This window comes from Oncorhynchus nerka, linkage group LG22 (assembly GCF_034236695.1).
Source record: "Oncorhynchus nerka isolate Pitt River linkage group LG22, Oner_Uvic_2.0, whole genome shotgun sequence".
In the NCBI taxonomy this organism is placed as follows: domain Eukaryota; kingdom Metazoa; phylum Chordata; class Actinopteri; order Salmoniformes; family Salmonidae; genus Oncorhynchus; species Oncorhynchus nerka.
In genome coordinates this window covers 88,492,740-88,516,348 of record NC_088417.1, presented here as the reverse complement: position 1 = coordinate 88,516,348, position 23,609 = coordinate 88,492,740, and the positions used below count along the sequence as shown (strand labels likewise).

Genomic DNA, 23,609 nt, shown 5'->3' with positions numbered 1-23,609 from the left:
AGCTGTTACGCGAGTGCAGCAAGGAGCCAAGGTAAGTTGCTAGCTAGCTTTAAACTTATCATGTAAAAAACAATCAATCTTCACATAATCACATGGTTGATATATTACTAGGTTAACTAGCTTGTCCTGCATTGCAAATAATCATTCATCAATAATCAAATGCATTGCCTGTTAATGTGTCATCGAATCACAGCCTACTTTGCCAAATGTGAGTTTTAACAAAAGCGCATTCCCGAAAAATCACAATCGTTGCCCGAATGTACCTAACAATAAACATCAATGCCTTTCTTAACCTCTTGAAGCTACGGGGCACTATTTTTATGTTTGGAAAAATAACGTTACCAAAGTAAACGGCCTATTTCTCAGGACCAGATGCTAGAATATGCATATAATTGACAGATTAGAATAGAAAACACTAAAGTTTCCAAAACTGTGAAAATATTGTCTGTGAGTATAACAGAACTGATATTGCAAGCGAAACCCTGAGGAAAATCAAACCAGGAAGTGGCTTCTATTTTGAAAACTCCATATTCCATAGCCTGCCTTTGCTCCATTTAAAGGGATATCAACCAGATTCCTTTTCCTATCGCTTCCTCAAGGTGTCAGTCTTTAGACAGTTTCAGGCTTTTATTTTGAAAAATGAGCGAGAAAGACAACATCGCGTCATTGTATGGCCGGGTGCGAGCAGCGTTTTGCTTGACGCAACAGAGTTTGGGCAGCCATTGCCTTTCCCTCTCCTACTGATAAAGACAGGTGTGGTTGATATATTATCAATTATATATTTTAAAAACAACCTGAGGATTGATTCTAAAAATCATTTGACATGTTTCTGTAGACATTACGGATACTATTGGAATTTGTCTGCATTGTCGTGACCGCTCTTTCCTGTGGATTTCTGAACATAACGCCCCAAACAAACAGGTATTTTGGATATAAAAATCATCTTTATGGAACAAAAGGAACATTTATTGTGTAACAGAGTCTCGTGAGTGAAACATCCGAAGATCAAAGGTGAACAATTAATTTGATTGCTTTTCTGATTTTCGTGACCAAACTACTTGATGCTAGGTGTACATAATGTTTTGTCGAGCGATCGAGAAACATAAACGCTTGAAATGCTTTCGCTGTAAAACAGATTTTCAAAATCTGACACGACAGGTGGATTAACAAAAGGCTAAACTGTGTTTTTCTATATTGCACTTATGTGGCGCTATGCAATTCAGCGGTTGTTGATGACAATTATCCCGCTAAAGGGATGGGTAGCGTCAAGTTAAAATCAATACACCGAAGTATATTTTTTTAAACCTGCATGTTTAGTTAAAAGAAATTAATGTTAGCAGGAAATATTAACTAGGGAAATTGTGTCACTTCTCTTGCGTTCATTGCACGCAGAGTCAGGGTATATGCAATAGTTTGGGCGCGAGCTTTGTGGAGGGCGAGCTTTGTATGCGTCTCTGTGTGGAGTACAGGTGATCTAGAATTTTTTTCCCCCTGGTTGCACATTTAACATGTTGATAGAAATTATGTAAAACTGATTTGTTTCCCTGCATTAAAATCCCCAGCCACTAGGAGCACAGCCTCTGGGTGAGCAGTTTCCTGTTTGCTTACTTCCTAATACAGCTGACTGAGTGCAGTCTTAGTGCCAGCATCCGTCTGTGGTGGTAACTAAACAGCCATGAAACAGCCATGAAAAGTAAATAGTGAGTTCCACAGTTTATCATTAGATACTCTACTTCAGACTAGCAAAATCTAGAGACCTTATATTTCGTGCACAAGCTGTTGTTTACAAATATGCAGACCCCCTCGTCTTATCGAGGAGTGTGCTGTTCTATCTTGCCGGTGCAGCGTATATCCCGCTAGCTAAATATCCATGTCATCATTCAGCCACGATTCCGGGAAACATAAGCTGTTACAGTTTTTGATGTCCCATTGGTAGGATATTCGTGATCGTACCTCGCCTAATTTATTGTCCAATGATTGCACATTGGCAAGTAATTTGACGTAACGGCAGCTTTCCCACTCGCCGTCTATGGATCCTTACGAGGCACCCCGCGCTGTGTCCTCTGTACCTGCGTATCTTTCTCTCGCCAATGATGGGGATGTTGGCCTTGTCGGGTGTTCGAAGTACATCCTGTGCGTCCTGCTTGTTGAAGAAAAAAATCTTTGTCTAATTCGAGGGGAGTGATAGCTGTCCTGATATCCAGAAGCTCTTTTTTGCAGTAAGATACAGTGGCAGAAACATTATGTAAAAACTAAGTTACAAATAACCCAAAAGTTTATCACTTGAAAGTATTAATTAAAACACTCCTTTCCAAAGTGGTTCTCGACTAAATAAATACCTAGCCCAATGACAAAGAATAAGACAAAGTTACCAAACAAAAACATTACAAACCTTGTCATTTCCATGGAGGAGTTGGATGAGTAAGGGAAGACAGCCTGACTGGCGCATGGCGATGCAGCTGTCCTGGGAGCTGGACATGGCCAGCAGAGTGCGAGACATGTCATCTTTATCATGGGTCCCCAGCATGGAAAGAAGGGAGTAAACCATCTCCACCTATAGGGTTAGAGGGCCGACCGTGAGAACTACTTTGAAGACACGCCCTGATGATATAGGTCAATTATTCATATCGAAATGTATCAAATTCTCCCACTTAGGATGCAATCTAATTTGTGAGCTACCCTCGGTTTAAAAAAGCAAATTTCTATTACATTTTTAAACTAGATAACACTTCACATTTTTGGTTTGGGCATACAGACAGAGCTCATGTGGTTTATTATTAAGGGGGTGGTCGTTTGATGAGAACAGCCATACTACATCAACCTGAGTGGTAGTAGAATCTCTGGATACCTTGGTGCCCAAGTGACTGGTCAGTCTGCGGGGCACAGAGTAACTACCCCCACCCAAACTCATTTCACTGGCAGAGTCCTGATCCAGGCGAGAGCTGGAACCCTAGATGAGAAACATTTATTTTGTTCAACTTTTTAAAAGCTTTAAATTAAAATGTATTCATATTGCTTGCTAGAAATTTCCTACAGTATAACATCTTCGCCAGTTTTCTTCCATAGAACAATCCCAGCAACCTCATTCATTCTGCTAAGAATCAAGGGAAGTCCGACTACATTACATTTTAAAAGTCATTAAAATATGAATCCAACGGTTTAAATCGCAAGTCTCAGGGATAAAACCTACTATGGAGTAAGACACGAATCATTAGCATTAAATGGAAAGTCAAGGCACTAAGCACGGCAAAAAAGGCAGCTCAGCTAAACTCTCCTAACCAACATTTCCAGTCAGTCCAATGGCAGAAGATATTTTCTAGAGCATTATAGGACCAAAGGAAGGAAATTAATCCGTCAAATGTTAACTACGAATCTCTGGGGGTGCAAGCATTGTGTTAGTTTGAGATGGACTACATTGCAGTCAAACTATGCTATATCACAGTCTACAAATCACATTGCATTCCAATATCCGACTCAATGATTTAATACACGCCGATTGTCTTGGATCAGGTATGGAAGGCGAGTCGTACCTGAGAACACCCAGCGCTAGGCCCACCACTGTCCCCTGAAGCCTGGCCTCCCTCATCCTGGGCAGCCGGGTCATGCTTGCTCTGCATGAGGGAAAGAAAGAGGGAAAGAAGGGTCAGACCTCCAAAAGGAGCAAAGCATTCATGTAGCAGGCTAAATGAGAGTAACGAGTCAGAGAACGCAGAACCAGTCACCTGGAAGAGAAGAGGCAGAAAAGAGCATAGAGAAAACAGCAGGATGAGAGACTGGAAGGAAGGAAAGGGAGTGAGAGAATGCAAGACAGAATGAGGACGAGAGAGAGAGTGGGCGAGGGAGACAGGGGAGTGACGGCAATAGAGAGATCGAGAGTGGGCGTGAAAAATTCAAAGAAACCGAGCAATGGTGACTACGGTTGCAAAGAGTCGGAAGCTTGCCGGTATATTTTATGATACATTTTTATTACAATACTGGGTGGGGTGAATAGATTTTATATGACACAAACAAAAGATGTAAACTAGTAAATAGCCTACAGCAAAGTGTTTAATTTGTTAACCATTTCTGCTAATTAGTTTTTGCTACCATGTGGGTTTTCTATTGCATGAGCCTGCTAACTAAGTGTTAATTCACCTGTTTCCATACATGTTTAATTTTAAAACATGTATCTTACAAAGGATTGTTTAATCTAACTGCTTAACTATTTATCTGTACATGGATATGTAATTGAGATTTTTTTCTCATCTTTACAGGAAAATGCCACGGGCACTATCTGATGTGTGGAGACATTTCACTGCAGCGAATGTAGAAGGGAAAACTGTGTACATTTGCTAATACTGTACCAAATCATATGCGAAGAATGCAACAAAGATGCAGAATCTTCTGGCCAAGTGGATAAAGTTCCCTCAGCACTCACAACAAGCGACCTCTGACAAAAATCCCCCTACTTCCATTTGTAGTGAAAGTGATGAATCAGACAAAGCTCATGGTCCTCCTGGAATCAGTTTTTTTTTACTTAATGGAGGATGCTGATGAACGTCTTGCTCAAGCTCTGTATGAAGCTGCTTCACCTCTGATACTCACAGGCAATGTGTATTGGAAGAGATTTCTGAATGTCCTTCAACCAGCATACCCCCCTCCCACCAGATATGCTTTATCTACTCATTTGCTGGCTGCATCACTACAGTGTCTCGCCACCTTGGCCTGGATGAGGACAAGGTTCTAGGCAGTTCCAAGCAAGGGCTTTGAGATGGAGATGCAATATGGCAGTCGCGCCAACATCGCATCAGCCACCTGGTAGAAGGGACTTTCTGGATCTGAGGCTGTTTCCCCTGTTGCCTTGAAAACCCACCAACAATCAGTATCTCACTGATCATCCCTAAAGCCAACACCTCATTTGGCCGCCTTTCCTTCCAGTTCTCTGCTGCCTATGACTGGAACGAATTGCAAAAATCGTTTGTTGGAGACTTTTATCTCCCTCACCAACTTTAAACATCTGCTATCTGAGCAGCTAACCGATCGCTGCAGCTGTACATAGACCATCGGTAAATAGTCCACCCAATTTACCTACCTCATCCCCATACTGTTTTTATTTATTTACTTTTCTGCTCTTTTGCAAACCAGTATCTCTAACTGCACATGACCATCTGATCATTTATCACTGCTAAATTGTAATTATTCCCCTACCTCCTCATGCCTTTTGCACACAATGTATATAGACTTTTTTCCTACTGGTTATTAACTTGTTTATTGTTTACTCCATGTGTAACTCTGTGTTGCTGTCTGTTCACACCGCTATGCTTCATCTTGGCCAGGTCGCAGTTATAAATGAGAACTTTTTCTCAACTAGCCTACCTGGTTAAATAAAGGTGAAAAAAAACTGGTCCTTGTTTGGGAACACACACACACACACACCAGGCTGACCAATATAAGGGTTGAAAAATTGGTGGCCATCTGGGCAAATGAGGCTTTTTGAGCCTGACAACTAGCCATCCTCAACCAGGTTGGAAAATGACAGTGAAGATGAGGCCTCAGTGTCTGATGTTCAAGAGGTGGACATTGAGGAGGTCAAGGGAGAAGACATGGAAGCCTGATAGGAAGACAACCAAAGCTTTAGTTTAGACTTTCATTTATTTATATATATACAGTGCCTTGCGAAAGTATTCAGCCCCCTTGAACTTTGCGACCGTTTGCCACATTTCAGGCTTCAAACATGAAGATATAAAACTGTATTTTTTTTGTGAAGAATCAACAACAAGTGGGACACAATCATGAAGTGGAACGACATTTATTGGATATTTCAAACTTTAACAAATCAAAAACTGAAAAATTGGGCGTGCAAAATTATTCAGCCCCTTTACTTTCAGTGCAGCAAACTCTCCAGAAGTTCAGTGAGGATCTCTGAATGATCCAATGTTGACCTAAATGACTAATGATGATAAATACAATCCACCTGTGTGTAATCAAGTCTCCGTATAAATGCACCTGCACTGTGATAGTCTCAGAGGTCCGTTAAAAGCGCAGAGAGCATCATGAAGAACAAGGAACACACCAGGCAGGTCCGAGATACAGTTGTGAAGAAGTTTAAAGCCGGATTTGGATACAAAAATATTTCCCAAGCTTTAAACATCCCAAGGAGCACTGTGCAAGAGATCATATTGAAATGGGAGTATCAGACCACTGCAAATCTACCAAGACCTGGCCGTCCCTCTAAACTTTCAGCTCATACAAGGAGAAGACTGATCAGAGATGCAGCCAAGAGGCCCATGATCACTCTGGATGAACTGCAGAGATCTACAGCTGAGGTGGGACACTCTGTCCATAGGACAACAATCAGTTGTATATTGCACAAATCTGGCCTTTATGGAAGAGTGGCAAGAAGAAAGCCATTTCTTAAAGATATCCATAAAAAGTGTTGTTTAAAGTTTGCCACAAGCCACCTGGGAGACACACCAAACATGTGGAAGAAGGTGCTCTGGTCAGATGAAACCAAAATTGAACTTTTTGGCAACAATGCAAAACGTTATGTTTGGCGTAAAAGCAACACAGCTCATCTCCCTGAACACACCATCCCCACTGTCAAACATGGTGGTGGCAGCATCATGGTTTGGGCCTGCTTTTCTTCAGCAGGGACAGGGAAGATGGTTAAAATTGATGGGAAGATGGATGGAGCCAAATACAGGACCATTCTGGAAGAAACCCTGATGGAGTCTGCAAAAGACCTGAGACTGGGACGGAGATTTGTCTTCCAACAAGACAATGATCCAAAACATAAAGCAAAATCTACAATGGAATGGTTCAAAAATAAACATATCCAGGTGTTAGAATGGCCAAGTCAAAGTCCAGACCTGAATCCAATCGAGAATCTGTGGAAAGAACTGAAAACTGCTGTTCACAAATGCTCTCCATCCAACCTCACTGAGCTCGAGCTGTTTTGCAAGGAGGAATGGCAAAAAATTTCAGTCTCTCGATGTGCAAAACTGATAGAGACATACCCCAAGAGACTTAATCGCAGCAAAAGGTGGCGCTACAAAGTATTAACTTAAGGGGGCTGAATAATTTTGCACGCCCAATTTTTCAGTTTTTGATTTGTTAAAAAAAGTTTGAAATATCCAATAAATGTCGTTCCACTTCATGATTGTGTCCCACTTGTTGATTCTTAAAAAAAATAGTTTTATATCTTTATGTTTAAGCCTGAAATGTGGCAAAAGTTTGCAAAGTTCAAGGGGGCCGAATACTTTCGCAAAGCACTGTATATATATAAATAATTTTGGGGAGATGCAATGATCATTGGGGATCATTCAATATTCCGTTTGTTGTTCATTGAAATCATCCCATGTGAAGAGTCAACTCATTTAATTAAAGTTTTTTTGTTATTTCTATTAGGATTTAATCATTTGAAACTATGTCTACTTATGATAAGGTTAAAGGTTTTTGTTTGTCTCCATATGATATGGTAATATATCCAATGCAAAAAACATTTACATTTAAATGGAATTAATATTAATTTGCATATATTTCTGTTAATTCCCACGGAAAGTTTCCACCTCTGAATATTCCCCAAAATGTGAAACCCTGATGGATAGAGCATTCAGTCACTAGGCTAGCTAGGGCAGCTGCAGGAGCATCAGGCTTCCTCATCCCTGACCTACATAAGCTGTAGCTCAGCCTGCAGGATGACAGTCGAAGAGTGGGGAATTAAATGTGTCCAATGATTTATCCACTCATGTAGAGGGGGAAAAGCATGTAAGCCAGCACACATGCAGGGCACGACGAGACAAGTAGTGTACGCACAATTACCAACAGACAAAAACACACGAGCACGTATACTGTATGGGCCACCAAACAAACATCTCACATGATGCAGGCATGAGTGCACTGGCTTGAATACAGTATTCATGCACACTGACGCATGAACACACATACCAAGGCCTTATGGCTTCTCGGCTGTGCATCCAACAGGAGCAGAAGGTAGGTCACTGGTTGACTGACTGCACACATGCTCAGTCATCAGGTCAGCTAATGTGTGTGCTGCAGTCGAACAGGTCCCCCTTCATTCAATTCAAATTGGATGGAAAATAAGACGAGTATATAGATTGTGTGCAGGTCTGTCTCACACAGTCTCTTCTCTTTGTGCCAGACTGTGTTCAAATGCCTTCTGTACATGTATGTATGAATGCACAGTGCCATGCAAAAGTATTAATCCCCCTTGGCATTTTGCCTAATTTGTTGCATTACAACCTGTAATTTAAATAGATTTTTATTTGGATTTCATATAAATGGACAAAATAGTTCAAATTGGATAAGTGAAATGAAAAAGTACTTGCTTCAAAAAACAGAAAAGTGGTGCGTGTCTATGTATTCACCCACTTTGCTATGGAGCCCCTACATTCTAGCCATTAAATTCCCCTAAATAACTTCTGTGAGCAGGCCTTTCTAGTCGACCTGGCCCGGGTATCCTGGAAGGACATTGACCTCATCCCGTCAGTTGAGGATGCCTGGTCATTCTTTAAAAGTAACTTCCTCACCATTTTAGATAAGCATGCTCCGTTCAAAAAATGCAGAACCAAGAACAGATACAGCCCTTGGTTCACTCCAGACCTGACTGCCCTCGACCAGCACAAAAACATCCTGTGGCGGACTGCAATAGCATCGAATAGCCCCCGTGATATGCAACTGATCAGGGAAGTCAGGAACCAATACACGCAGTCAGTCAGGAAAGCTAAGGCCAGCTTCTTCAGGCAGAAGTTTGCATCCTGTAGCTCCAACTCCAAAAAGTTCTGGGACACTGTGAAGTCCATGGAGAACAAGAGCACCTCCTCCCAGCTGCCCACTGCACTGAGGCTAGGTAACACGATCTCCACCGATAAATCCACGATTATTGAAAGCTTCAATAAGCACTTCTCAACGGCTGGCCATGCCTTCCGCCTGGCTACTCCAACCTCGGCCAACAGCTCCGCCCCCCCCGTAGCTCCTCGCCCAAGCCTCTCCAGGTTCTCCTTTACCCAAATCCAGATAGCAGATGTTCTGAAAGAGCTGCAAAACCTAGACCCGTACAAATCAGCTGGGCTTGACAATCTGGACCCTCTATTTCTGAAACTATCTGCCGCCATTGTCGCAACCCCTATTACCAGCCTGTTCAACCTCTCTTTCATATCGTCTGAGATCCCCAAGGATTGAAAGCTGCCGCAGTCATCCCCCTCTTCAAAGGGGAGACACCCTGGACCCAAACTGCTATAGACCTATATCCATCCTGCCCTGCCTATCTAAGGTCTTCGAAAGCCAAGTCAACAAACAGGTCACTGACCATCTCGAATCCCACCGTACCTTCTCCGCTGTGCAATCTGGTTTCCGAGCCGGTCACGGGTGCACCTCAGCCACGCTCAAGGTACTAAACGATATCATAACCGCCATCGATAAAAGACAGTACTGTGCAGCAGTCTTCATCGACCTCGCCAAGGCTTTCGACTCTGTCAATCATCATATTCTTATCGGCAGACTCAATAGCCTCGGTTTCTCGGATGACGGCCTTGCCTGGTTCACCAATTACTTTGCAGACAGAGTTCAGTGTGTCAAATCGGAGGGCATGCTGTCCGGTCCTCTGGCAGTCTCTATGGGGGTGCCACAGGGTTCAATTCTCGGGCCGACTCTTTTCTCTGTATATATCAATGATGTTGCTCTTGCTGCGGGCGATTCCCTGATCCACCTCTACGCAGACGACACCATTCTATATACTTTCGGCCCGTCATTGGACACTGTGCTATCTAACCTCCAAACGAGCTTCAATGCCATACAGCACTCCTTCCGTGGCCTCCAACTGCTCTTAAACGCGAGTAAAACCAAATGCATGCTTTTCAACCGATCGCTGCCTGCACCCGCATGCCCGACTAGCATCACCACCCTGGATGGTTCCGACCTTGAATATGTGGACATCTATAAGTACCTAGGTGTCTGGCTAGACTGCAAACTCTCCTTCCAGACTCACATCAAACATCTCCAATCGAAAATCAAATCAAGAGTCGGCTTTCTATTCCGCAACAAAGCCTCCTTCACTCACGCCGCCAAGCTTACCCTAGTAAAACTGACTATCCTACCGATCCTCGATTTCGGCGATGTCATCTACAAAATGGCTTCCAACACTCTACTCAGCAAACTGGATGCAGTCTATCATAGTGCCATCCGTTTTGTCACCAAAGCACCTTATACCACCCACCACTGCGACTTGTATGCTCTAGTCGGCTGGCCCTCGCTACATATTCGTCGCCAGACCCACTGGCTCCAGGTCATCTACAAGTCCATGCTAGGTAAAGCTCCGCCTTATCTCAGTTCACTGGTCACGATGGCAACACCCATCCGTAGCACACGCTCCAGCAGGTGTATCTCACTGATCATCCCTAAAGCCAACACCTCATTTGGCCGCCTTTCGTTCCAGTACTCTGCTGCCTGTGACTGGAACGAACTGCAAAAATCGCTGAAGTTGGAGACTTTTATCTCCCTCACCAACTTCAAACATCAGCTATCCGAGCAGCTAACCGATCGCTGCAGCTGTACATAGTCTATTGGTAAATAGCCCACCCATTTTCACCTACCTCATTCCCATACTGTTTTTATACTGTTTTTTATTTTTTATTTTATTATTTACTTTTCTGCTCTTTTGCACACCAATATCTCTACCTGTACATGACCATCTGATCATTTATCACCCCGGTGTTAATCTGCAAAATTGTATTATTCGCCTACCTCCTCATGCCTTTTGCACACATTGTATATAGACTGCCCATTTTTTTTCTACTGTGTTATTGACTTGTTAATTGTTTACTCCATGTGTAACTCTGTGTTTTCTGTTCACACTGCTATGCTTTATCTTGGCCAGGTCGCAGTTGCAATTGAGAACTTGTTCTCAACTAGCCTACCTGGTTAAATAAAGGTGAAAATAAAAAAATAAAAAAATAAATTTAAAAAAAATAAGATCTGGGGCAACCAATTACCTTCATAAGTCACAAAGCCCACCTGTGTGCAATCTAAGTTTCACATGATCTCAGTATACAGTTGAAGTCAGAAGTTCTCATACACCTTAGCCAAAAACATTAACTCAAAGTTGAACAATTCCTGGCATTTAATCCTAGTAAAAAGTACCTGTTTTAGGTCACTTTATTTTAAGAAAGTGAAATGTCAGAATAATAGTAGAGAGAAGGATTTCTTTCATCACATTCCCAGTGGGTTAGAAGTTGACACACACAATTAGTATTTGGTAGCATTGCCTTTAAATTGTTGAACTTGGGTCAAATGTTTCAAGGAGCCATACACAAGCTTCCCACAATAAGTAGGGTGAATTTTGGCCTATTTTGGCCTACCTAACGGAGTCAGGTTTGTCAGCATCCTTGCTCGTACATGCTTTTTCAGTTCTGCCCACACATTTTCTATAGGATTGAGGTCAGGGTTTTGTGATGGCCAATCCAATACCCTGACTTTGTCCTTAAGCCAATTTGCCACAACTTTGGAAGTATGCTTGGGGTAATTGTCCCCTTGGAAGACCCATTTGCGACCAAGCTTTAACTTCCTGACTGATGTCTTCAGATGTTGCTTCAATATATCCACATTATTTTCCTGCCGCATGAAGCCATTGATTTTGTAAAGAGCACCAGTCCCTCCTGCAGCAAAGCACCCCCATAACATGATGCTGCCACCCCCATGCATCACGGTTGGTATGGTGTTCTTCGGCTTGCAAGACTTTTCCTCCAAACATGACAATGGTCATTATGGCCAAAAAGTTCCATTTGTGTTTCATCAGACCAAAACAACATTTCTCCAAAAAGTACGATCTTTGTCCCCATGTGCAGTTGCAAACCGTAGTCTGGCTTTTTTATGCCGGATTTGCAGATTCAGTCTTCCCAGCATGGTGCAGGTCTACAATTTTGTTTCTGGTGTCCTTTGACAACTCTTTGGTCTTGGCCATAGTGGAGTTTGGAGTGTGACTGTTTGAGGTTGTGGACAGGTGTCTTTTATACTGATAACAAGTTCAAACCGGTACCATTAATACAGGTAACGGGTGGAGGACAGAAGAGCCTCTTAAAGAAGAAGTTACAGGTCTGTGAGAGCCAGAAATCTTGCTTGTTTGTAGGTGACGAAATACTTATTTTCCACCATAATTAGCAAATAAATTCATTAAAAATCCTACAATGTGATTTTCAGGATTTTTTCCCCTCATTTCTCTGTCATAGTTGAAGTGTACCTATGATGAAAATTACAGGCCTCTCATCTTGTTAAGTGGGAGAACTTGCACAATTGGTGGCTGACTAAATACTTTTTTGCCCCACTGTATATACATATATAAATAAATACAATTAAAACTCATCGGATTAAGATTAATCGGTAGCGGCTTTTTTGGTCCTTCAATAATCAGCATCGGCGTTGAAAAATCATAATCGATCGACCTCTAATACCCGCCATGTTGTGGAGTCAACAGAAGTCAGAACTGCATTATAAATATTCACTTTTGATGATCTTCATCAGAATGCACCCCCAGAAATTGCAGTTCCACAATAAATGTTTGTTTTGTTCGATAAAGTCCATCATTTATGTCCAAATACCTCCTTTTTGTTCGCGCGTTCAGTTCACAAATCCAAATTCATGAGGTGCAGGCACACTTGGTCCAGACGAAAAGTCAAAAAAAGTTATATTACAGTTCGTAAAAACATGTCAAACGATGTATAGAATCAATCTTTAGGATGTTAACATAAACTTTCAATAATATTCCAACCAGACAATTCCTTTGTCTTTAGAAAGGAAAAGGAATGCAGCTAACTCACGGGCGCGCGCCAGACAACTGACTCAAACAGCTCTTATTCTCTCCCCTTCACAGTAGAAGCCTGAAACAAGGTCCTAAAGACATGACATCTAGTGGAAGCCTTAGGAAGTGCAATCGGACCAAATTTCCACTGTATATTGTATAGGCAGACATGAAAACATACAAACCTCAGATTTCACACTTCCTGGTTGGATTTTTTCTCAGGTTTTTGCCTGCCAACTTGGATAATATGAATATCTTCGCTTCTGGGCCTGAGTAGCAGACAGTTTACTCCTTATTCATCCAAGCTACTCAATACTGCCCCCCATCCATAAGAAGTTAACTTCTTTGGGACTGGGGGCAGTATTGAGTAGCTTGGATGAAGCTTCAGTGGTAGGCATAGTGTGTAATTCTAAGGATACAAACCCTCAGAATATTAATTCTAATTCCCGGTTGAAGGCAACAAAATAGGAAAGATGCCAAGGGGGGGTGAATACTTTCACAAGCCACTATGTATACATGCACACACTATCGTTCAAAAGTTTGGGGTCACAGACATTTTACTTGTTTAAAAGAAAAGGCCATTTTCTGTCCATTAAAATATCAAATTGATCCGTGTAGACATTGTCAATGTTGTAAATGACTATTGTAGCTGGAAAAATGTTATGGAATATCTACATAGGCGTACAGAGGCCCATTATCAGCAACCATTACTCCTGTGTTCCAATAGCACGTTGTGTTAGCTAATCCAAGTTAATCATTTTAAAGGGCTAATTGATCATTAGAAAACTATTTTGCAAGTATGTTAGAAGAGCTGAAAACTGTTATTCTGATTTAAGAAGCAATTAAAAAAAAAAGGAATTCTTTAGACCAGTTGAGTATCTGGAGCATCAGTATTTGTGGGTTCAATTACAGGCTCTGGTCAAAAGTTTTGAGAATGACAAATGTTAGTGGAAATTAAATTTGCTGCTTCAGTGTCTTTAGATATTTTTGTCAGATGTTACTATGGAATACTTAAGTATAATTACAAGCATTTCATAAGTGTCAAAGGCTTTTTTTGAGAATTACATGAAGTTGATGCAAAGAGTCAGTATTTGCAGTGTTGACCCTTTTTCAAGACCTCTGCAATCCGCCCTGGCATGCTGTCAATTAACTTCTGGGCCACTTCCTGACTGATGGCAGCCCATTCTTGCATAATCAATGCTTGGACTTTGTAGGGTTTTCGTCCACCCGCCTCTTGAGGATTGACCACAAGTTCTCAATGGGATTAAGGTCTGGGGAGTTTCCTGGCCATGGACCCAAAATATCGATGTTTTGTTCCCCGAGCAACTTAGTTATCACTTTAGCCTTCTGGCAAGGTGGAAAAGGCATTGTTCATCAAACTGTTCCTGGATGGTTGGGAGAAGTTGCTCTAGGAGGATGTGTTGGTATCATTCTTTATTCATGGCTGTGTTCTTAGGCAAAATTGTGAGTGAGCCCACTCCCTTGGCTGAGAAGCAACCACACACATGAATGGTCTCAGGATGCTTTACTGTTGGCATGACACAGGACTGATGGTAGCGCTCACCTTGTCTTCTCCGGACAAGCTTTTTTCCGAAGGCCCCAAACAATCGGAAAGGGGATTCTAAGAAAATGACTTTACCCCAGTCCTCAGCAGTCCAATCCCTGTACCTTTTGAAGAATATCAGTCTGTCCCTGATGTTTTTCCTGAAGAGAAGTGGCTTCTTTACTGCCCTTCTTGACACCAGGACATTCTCCAAAAGTCTTCTCCTCACTGTGCGTGCAGATGCACTCACACCTGCCTGCTGCAAATCCCGAACAAGCTCTGTACTGGTGGTGCCCAGATCCTGCTGCTGAATCAACTTTAGGAGACGGTCCTGGCGCTTGCTGGACTTTCTTGGGCACCCTGAAGCTTCTTCACAAAAATTAAACCACTCTCCTTGAAGTTCTTGATGATCCGATAAATGGTTGATTTAGGTGCAATCTTACTGGCAGCAATATCCTTGCCCGTGAAGCCCTTTTTGTGCAAAGCAATGACGGCACGCGTTTCCTTGCAGGTAACCATCGTTGAGAGAGGAAGAACAATGATTCCAAGCACCAGCCTCCTTTTGAAGCTTCCAATCTGTTATTCAAACTCAAGCAGCATGACAGAGTGATCTCCAGCCTTGTCGTCAACACTCACACCCGTGTTAACTTCTCACGGATACGTTGGACGGTAGCGTCCCACCTGGCCAACATCCGGTGAAATTGCAGAGCGCCAAATAAAAGAATCCGAAATTCAAATATTTAACATTCTTCAAAATATGTGTTAAACATCAAAATAAAGCTCAATTTCTTGTTAATCCAGCCAATGTGTCAGATTTCAGAAAGGCTTTACAGCAAAAGCAAACCATGCGATTATCTGAGGACAGCACCCCGCATACAAATGCATGACAAATCATATTTCAACCAGTCAGTTGAAACACGAAAGTCAGAAATAGCTATATATATGCCTTACCTTGAAGATCTTCTGTTGACACTCCAAAAGGTCCTTTTGACGATAATTTCCTTTCACCCTGCATACCACTGCTGGTTTGCTTCTGAAGCTAAGCAGGGTTGGTCCTGGTCAGTCCCTGGATGGGAGACCAGATGCTGCTGGAAGTGGTGTTGGAGGGCCAGTAGGAGGCACTCTTTCCTCTGGTCTAAAATAAATAAATATCCCAATGCCCCAGGGCAGACACTGCCCTGTGTAGGGTGCCGTCTTTCGGATGGGACGTTAAACGGGTGTCCTGACTCTGAGGTCATTAAAGATCCCATGGCATTTATCGTAAGAGTAGGGGTGTTTAACCCCAGTGTCCTGGCTAAATTCCCAAACTGGCCCTCGAACCATCACGGTCACCTAATAATCCCCAGTTTACAGTTGGCTCATTCATCCCCCTCCTCTCCCCTGTAACTATTCCCCAGGTCATAGATGCAAATGAGAAAGTGTTCTCAGTCAACTTACCTGGTAAAAATAACAGAAATTAGCTGGCGCGCTTCAGTCAATAATCCACCCAGTTTCCCTACTTCAAAATGCATACAAAATGAATCCCAAACATTACCAACAAACTTATCCAAACAAGTCAATCAACGTTTATAATCAAACCTTAGGTACCCTAATACGGAAATAAACTATAAAATTTAAGACAGAATCGTAATTGTCTTTACCGGAGATAAATAACAAAGAAGCGTTTCTCCACGCGCTTGGAAAAACTACAGCTAAAATGGGAGCCACCTAGAAAAATTACAACTTCTCTAATTTTTCCAAAAACCAGCATGAAACTCTTTCTAAAGACTTGACATCTTGTGGAAGCCCTAGGAACTGCAATCAGGGAGGATTTTGCCCTATAATAAAAGTGCCAGCCATTGAAATCAGTGTTATGCTGAAATGTTTTTTTTTTTTTTTGGGGGGGGGGGGTGTTGTCCTCAGGGTTTCACCTGCCATTTCAGTTCTGTTATACTCACAGACATTATTTTAACAGTTTTAGACATTGTGTTTTCTATCCAAATCTACCAATTACATGAATATCCTAGCTTCTGGGCCTGAGTAGCAGGCAGTTTACTTTGGGCAAGCTTTTCATCCAGACGTCAAAATACCGCCCCCTAGGCCAGAGGTTTACGAGAGAATCACTGACATGATGTCAGCTGGTCCTTTTGTGGCAGGGCTGAAATGCAGTGGATGTTTTTTGGGGATTCAGTTCATTTGCATGGCAAAGAGGGACGTTGCAATTCATCTGATCACTCTTCCTAACATTCTGGAGTATATACAAATTGCCATCATACAAACTGAGGCAGCAGACTTTGTGAAAATTAATATTTGTGTCATTCTAAAAACTTGGCCACGACTGTATGTATGCATGTATATGTTTACTGCTCCAGGGATATAATTAGTTTTGATTATATTATTTACTATTATGTATTGATATATTCCCCCCCCCCTCTTTATGCGACGCACTGCAGAGAACACCGGAAGAAGAATTATCACTAAATTATCAGTGAACTATTGTAATGTGTGTCAATTAATCCCATACGGGATGGGTTTCCAACTGGCGATTTTACAACAAACAAAAGTCATTTGTCATTCATTCAATAGCTCTCTTTTTCATATTTAACACAAGGAGAGAGGACAGGAGAACGCCTATGGTTGATTTCACCCCCCAGAATCAGGGTCAGAAGTTATAAACCTGGAAGGAACAAGAGTTGCTTCCAGCATTCTAGTGTTCTTAGGAGCCGCTGTAAATAAATGACGCTCTTGTTTAGAGGAGCAGAACACTGCAACATGATTGGATGAGAGAGGACAGTGTGTTCAGTTCAGATAAATCACCATATCGGATCAGTAACAAAGCATTATTGTACACTTGTCCATGTGACATCTCTGTAACGCAGGGATGGAGGCTAAGCATCAATCCCCATTGCATAGAAATGCGCACCCAGTACAACAAGAATTAAATGGATATCAGCAAATGGGATGGCTGACTGACTGACATGGCACGACACTCCGATGTAAGCAGCTTTTGGTTCTTTACATGACTCAAAGCCAACAAACTGTTCCCACAGAATGCCTGTTGAAATGGAGATGTCCACACAGGCCAGGCATTAGACAGAATACAGAGAAAGTATTGCCAGAAATCACTGTAAATACAGTTAGGGCTGGTTTCCCAGACACAGATTATGCTTAGTCCCAGACAAATCAAAGGGCATTGTAGTCATTTTAAACAGGAATAATGTGTCCGGGAAACCAGCCCTAAATATATTTACAGTGAGAAATTCGGTACCTCTATTGTTTCCGGCAATACTTTCTTTGTATTCTAGCTAGAACAAGGCCTAGAGGTACATTCTAGTGTATTACACCTGAGGCTGGGGTGAGTATCACATACCTCTGGTTCTGCAGGTGGAGACTGGACATGCTGTTGGATCTTCAGTATGTCCTTCTCTATCTGCTGAATACGAGTCACCCTCACCTGAAACACAGCAGGACATTTACAGGAAGCAATCACTCAGAGGATGATAACAGGATATTACAATTACCAAATCAAATTTTATTTGTCACATGTGCCGAATACAACAGGTGTAGGTAGACCTTACAGTGAAATTCCTACTTACGAGCCCCCAACCAACAACACAGTTTTAAAAAATACAGACAAGAGATGAAAGTAACAAGTAGTTAAATAACAGCAGTAAAACAACAATAGCGAGACTACATACAGGGGGCACCGGTACAGAGTCAATGTGTAGGGTCGCCAGTTGTTAGAATTTTGTAATTCTAAGTCAATTTACTAAATGTTCTACCTCAACTGCCTACATATCCATCCTACTTAATATCCTTACTGGCCATTCTGTTCTTCCTGTATGTATGTTTCCTAATCAATGACTCATCCTATACATGTCATTTCTCTACCTGCTCTCCCTTTCATTTCACTGTATGCATTCATCATTTTAACCTTTATTTAACTACGCAAGTCAGTTAAGAAATAATTATTATTTACAATGACAGCCTACCGGGGAACACTGGGCTAACTGCCTTATTATACAGGGGCAGAACGACAGATTTTTACCTTGTCGGCTCAGGGATTCGATACAGCAACCATTCGGTTACTGGCCCAACACTAACCACTAGGCTACCTGCCGCCCCAAATTCCTCTCATCCCTGACCTGTGCCCTCTTCTCCATATCCTGGCAGGTTCCCAGCTGTTTCTCCATGGCAGCTCTGATCTGCCTCGCCTCGTACTCCAGTTGCCTACGGGTCATATCCGTCTGCAGGGAGAACTGCTGCAACCGCAAACAGGATCAACAGACATCAGGCTTGGCGAAATGTTTAATATTTAATAATGCAGAGAGGATATCTGCATACTGTCAGTTATGGTATTTTGGGAGTATCTATACGTCACTATACTCCATCCCAACACACGGCATAATGCTGAACGACAAATAAACACTTACATTCTCAGTCAGTGGTAGGCTGTCGATCCTCTTGGTGAGGTTCTGCAGCTGTGCGTAATACTGATCCTTCTTCTTCTCCTCTTTCTCCAGCTCCGCCATCAATAAGGACCTGACAAGACAGATACAATCGCACCAATCAGAGACCAAGGTTTTTTTTTTTTATAATTCAAAACTGACCGAAGTCAGACCAAATAAACTAATCAAAGACCTAAGACAAAAACACATATACAGCATACCAGAATAAAACAGGGTAGGTGTCCTGAATACGAGCGCCTAATGCATCCTGTCTGTGACTAATGCCAGGAATACACTTTGCAACCTAACAATGTTAGCATGATGTACTGTGTGATTGAAGCCCTCACACTGCACCATTGCACTCAATGTGATTTGGCCGGGAGAGAGGCAAACCACTCATCAATTAATATTGCAGCAGTAATTCACAGTGACTGCACCCCACATGGTACCCTATTTGCTATATAGCCTGAAAGGGCTCTGGTACTGCACTATGTAGGGAATAGGGTGTCCTTTGGGATGGAGACTAAGTATAACCTGCATTACTCAAAGACAAACTAATGTGAAAATACAAAGTAATGCAAGCAGGAGCTCACTTCTCCTTCTCCAGCTCCTCCAGGTAGCCAGTGCTGTCTCTGCCCCCATTGGACAGCCCTCTCTTGGGGAGGGAGCCCAAGGAACCCATGGGGCTGCTGTCCCCTGAACGCCCAGAGCCTGAACCCTGCATGGAAGACGGCTGAGATCTCAGCTTCACCCCTGGGTAAGTGTTAGGATCCAGGCTAATTTCTACCGGAGGAAGGAATATCAGAATTTAGGTTATTTAATAGAACGCATTTCAACCAGCTAATTCTGTCACCCCATGTGTGATGCGTACCTTTCAGTCTTTCTAGGAGATCGATTTGTCCGGATGAATCGGTAGAGTCTTCTTCAATGCTTCCCTGTATGTGTTTCAGCACCTCCTGAAATACAGGAAAAACAATCGGTTTTAATGTATTGTTTGTAAACACACAACAGCAAATAAGAGCACTGAACAATATCTAGGTGCACACACACACACACTTCCAAAGGAAAGAACAGCAATGTTCTTTTAGTTTAGAAACAAAAACATTTAAGCCACAAAAACAAAGTTAAAGTCCATTCACACCTGTAAAAAGTCTAGCCAAACCTACTGGCCCACTGCAGTGCAAAATAGAATGTTTGCCTCAACCCCCCCACCACTATCCCATTCCAGACAAGGAACCGGTGGTTGGTCATGCTGCCTGATGGACAGGGTAGAACAGTGAGAGGAAAAACATCCAACCACTGGCTTTGATGTAACATCAAAAACCGCATCAAATTTAAATTTGTCACATGAGCCGACTTTACCGTGAAATGCTTGCTTATGAGCCCTTCACAATGATGCAGTTTATAAACCAGAATAAATAAATAAATAAATAAATAATGGTAACGCAAGAGGAATAAAATACACAAGAATGGAGCTATAGGCCTCCGAGTGGCGCAGTGGTCTAAGGCACATCATCACAGTGCTAGCTGTGCCACTAGAAATACCGGTTCGAATCCAGGCTCTCTCGCAGCCGGCCGCGCCCGGGAGACCCATGGGGTGGAGCACAATTGGCCCTGCGTCGTCCGGGTTAGGAAAGGGTTTGGCCGGCCGGGATGTACTTGTCCCATCGCGCTCTAGCGACTGCTTGTGGCGGGCAGGGCGCATGTACGGTGACACGGTTGCCAGGTGTACAATGTTTTTTGACACATTGGTGAGGCTGGCTTCCGGATTAAGCGGGCATTGTGTCAAGAAGCAGTGCAGCTTGGCTGAGCCGTGTTTCGGAGGACGCACGGCTCTCGGCCTTCACCTCTCCCGAGTCCGTACGGGAGCTGCTGCAATGGGACAAACTAACGACCAAATGGATACCACGAAATTGGGGAGAAAGCTTTTTTTTTTAGTTTTTAAATCCAGTACTGTATTGTAGGTTGGACCCTAAGTTTCTCTGTTCCTAATGAGCATGCCACTAATGGCTTTCTAAGAACTGGCCCCTTGAGGGCATCAGTGACTTTACCTTGAAGGGAGAAACGCTTTTCTTTAGACTTGATATTGTTCTCAGTGAACTCTACTCTTCAGTCAACCAATGACATTGCTATCCTTGAGCACTTTTTCTCCTCCTATGGACATCTTATCCCATCCTTTCAGTTAAGGTCTCTGCATAGTCGTATATGCATCTTAATCTGTAGCCTTCTCACAGGCAACCAACCCAAAGACATACAGTAGCAATACATTGTTAGCTGTTGGCCTACTTCCACAAATGCAAAAAGTTTGGTCACTTTAATGGTGTAATGTCCTATCTCAAAATGGAACTCTGAAACTACTTGAACTAATATACAACACATTATGAAGAACTTAAAGATCTTGATCCCTCTAAGGGTTTGTTTAACTACGTGTCCCATCCATAATCAGTTAACCGCTCAGCTCTACAAAACATGACTGGAAAAAGATCATGAACTTGATTAGCCTATTGAAACTGGCTTGTTGCAGGAGGACTAATACTTACCACAATGAACTTACAACGGTGACAGAGTGAATGGTGGAAAGGCATACTTCCAACGGAGAATAATAAATCCAGCGTTAAAACTAGGCCTATAATCAGAAGGATACAGCATAGCGAACGAGAGGCTGGATATGATCATGTCCATATAGCTCAGGAATCCTAGAGTACAGTACTACAGCTGTAGCAGCAGTGGTAGTCTCCACAGCAGGCAGAATCTTTCAACCAATCTGGACTTATTAACTGCGGGTCATTAAATCAAAAGTTAGATAAAAAGTATTTCCAGGTTGAACAGTTCGTTAACTTGTTTTATTTTTCAAGTGGAATAGAAAGAGTAGTCTCCTGTCCTCCAGTGAGTCCGAGAGGAGAGCAAAGCATCAAAGCGATGTCCGGCGACAACACGGCTCCCGCTCAGAAAACAGAACAGGGTTTTCCTTCCACCCTGCCTGTCCCGCCTCAGTCAGTCAGAGACCAGGGGCCATCAAGAGGCTATGTCCATACAGCTGCTTCCCCTTAGATTGAAGGGTTACTCACAACGTAACCAACGCATGACCCGGACGGTCACAGTGTCCGCCAACCTCTACCCTGTGACCTCTGACCCTGGCCCATGCATCGATGAGCAGGCTGAAAGGGGGTCAGACGGGAGGGCTGGACAGCAGGAAACAAAAACACACAGCCCTGACTGTGCGATGCGCTCCCTCGCTCTGTAAAGCATGTGTGACGTCTAGACACACCACACAACGGCTGCATTATCAGGCTGGGATCATACGATAAAGAGCCCCTCATTCTATTCACAGCAGTTCCTAGCAGAACCACTCCTCTATTCAACCATTGGGGGTGACGGACATGTTGTTGCTAATGTGAATAGAATACAGCTCATTTATAACGTAGACTACTAGCTGACCGTAAATTCAAGACCAAGAGGAGAACCCATATAGATTGATCTGGCCTAGAAAAAGACCTATAAAAACAAATAACCATGGGGCCATTGAGAGTAAATGAAATTGAGGACATGCAATCAAGTCTGAACTTACTTCAATTAGTTGGATAACCAAATAAAAAAGGAAAGTAAACCTTGAAGCTGCCACATCCATACCAAGTCAAGTTGTCAACTCTCGTTAAATTATATTTTTAGTCAACTGCTGTCCAAGTCTCAGAATTCTGGATGCGTTTGCCCAATCTGAAATGGGAAAATGGACACACTCTTCCCTAATAAACAAATCCAACAGAGAGACGGGCTAGAAAACCCGTGCAACCCTGCAGTGTTTGAGTGTCCTGCATACCTTTCACACACACAGGCTTTAAAATAGTCATCCAATAGTCCTAGTAACTCAAATCAATGCTGTAAAAGTACCCATCGGCAGAGCCAAAACCCACCCAGCATGCCGGGGTCTCTCGTTCTCATTAGGCTCTGGTTTCATCTGAGCTGGGCTCCCATGAGGCCCTGAACCATGCTATGTCCAGCTTTTGTACTGCACTCTGACTGGAAAAAGGTAGACTGTCCTTTATTGTTGTTGTTAAGCATGTGGTGTGTAATAAGGAAAAAACAAGCATTGATGTCAAGGGAAGGCAGGCCTGGAGGGTTTAAATTAGAACACTAATGTGTGAAGTAACCTTACTAACTAGGCTGTACTTAACGAGAGACCCAGACCACCACAGATTCCTGTTGGGTAGTTTTAGGATGATAATCCACCAGAAAGACTTCTCAAAATAGAAAAAAGCATGGTAAAAAAATATATAGGAAAAGGGGGTGTTCTGTTTTGTTCAAAAGCTGTTCATTGATTGGAAACCCTTAATTTCCATGTCAAACTCCTTGATTAAACTTTTCTGCTAAACAAAGTGGATTCCTAAAAAACCTAGGAGATTCAGGGCCCCAAATATTTTACACTTATGCAAGTAGCCAGGTCTGAACTTTTCACAATAAAAGTACCAAGATATGCATAAAGTAGAAAGCTTAAATCATAACCTGTCTGTTCTGAGAACTAAGTCTGTTTCAACTAACCCAGTGGCACTATTACACTATTATGTTGTGGAATGAGCCACTAGTATTGATCCCACAAAAGGCCATTTCAATTTCACTAGTAACTTCTTATGAAGAAACTTTCTGCCAGAAACTTGAGATATCAAATGCAAAATGTCACTTTATAGCATCCCTTTCCACATTCAGGATGGAATGACTGAGGATTTAGAGGTTTAGTGCTCATCTAAAGCTGTATGGTTTATGTTAGAACTGGGTTACATAAGATGCAAGTACAATTCGATGTGTCTTTGTGCGTGTGTGAGTGCGCGTGCTCGTAAACATAATTATTGAACTG

At 42.5% G+C, this 23,609-nt stretch overlaps 1 protein-coding gene across 5 annotated transcripts in view; it reads right to left on the bottom strand.

The window, feature by feature from the left end:
* The window catches only part of apc (APC regulator of WNT signaling pathway), a 57,711-nt gene that overhangs the window by 12,145 nt on the left and 21,957 nt on the right, over positions 1-23,609 (bottom strand). For 3 of the 5 annotated variants that reach the window (XM_029628492.2, XM_029628495.2, XM_065007550.1), the window contains exons 3-10: positions 19,632-19,716; positions 19,354-19,543; positions 18,746-18,854; positions 18,458-18,574; positions 17,683-17,766; positions 3,531-3,611; positions 2,849-2,950; positions 2,393-2,554 (exon numbers count right to left, since the gene is read on the bottom strand). In XM_029628492.2, coding sequence (XP_029484352.1) covers positions 2,393-2,554; positions 2,849-2,950; positions 3,531-3,611; positions 17,683-17,766; positions 18,458-18,574; positions 18,746-18,854; positions 19,354-19,543; positions 19,632-19,716 — 930 coding nt within the window. Of the gene's footprint in view, positions 1-2,392; positions 2,555-2,848; positions 2,951-3,530; positions 3,612-17,682; positions 17,767-18,457; positions 18,575-18,745; positions 18,855-19,353; positions 19,544-19,631; positions 19,717-21,300; positions 21,371-23,609 lie in introns of those variants that run through there. The other 2 variants (XM_029628498.2, XM_029628497.2) reach the window with 2 other exon arrangements.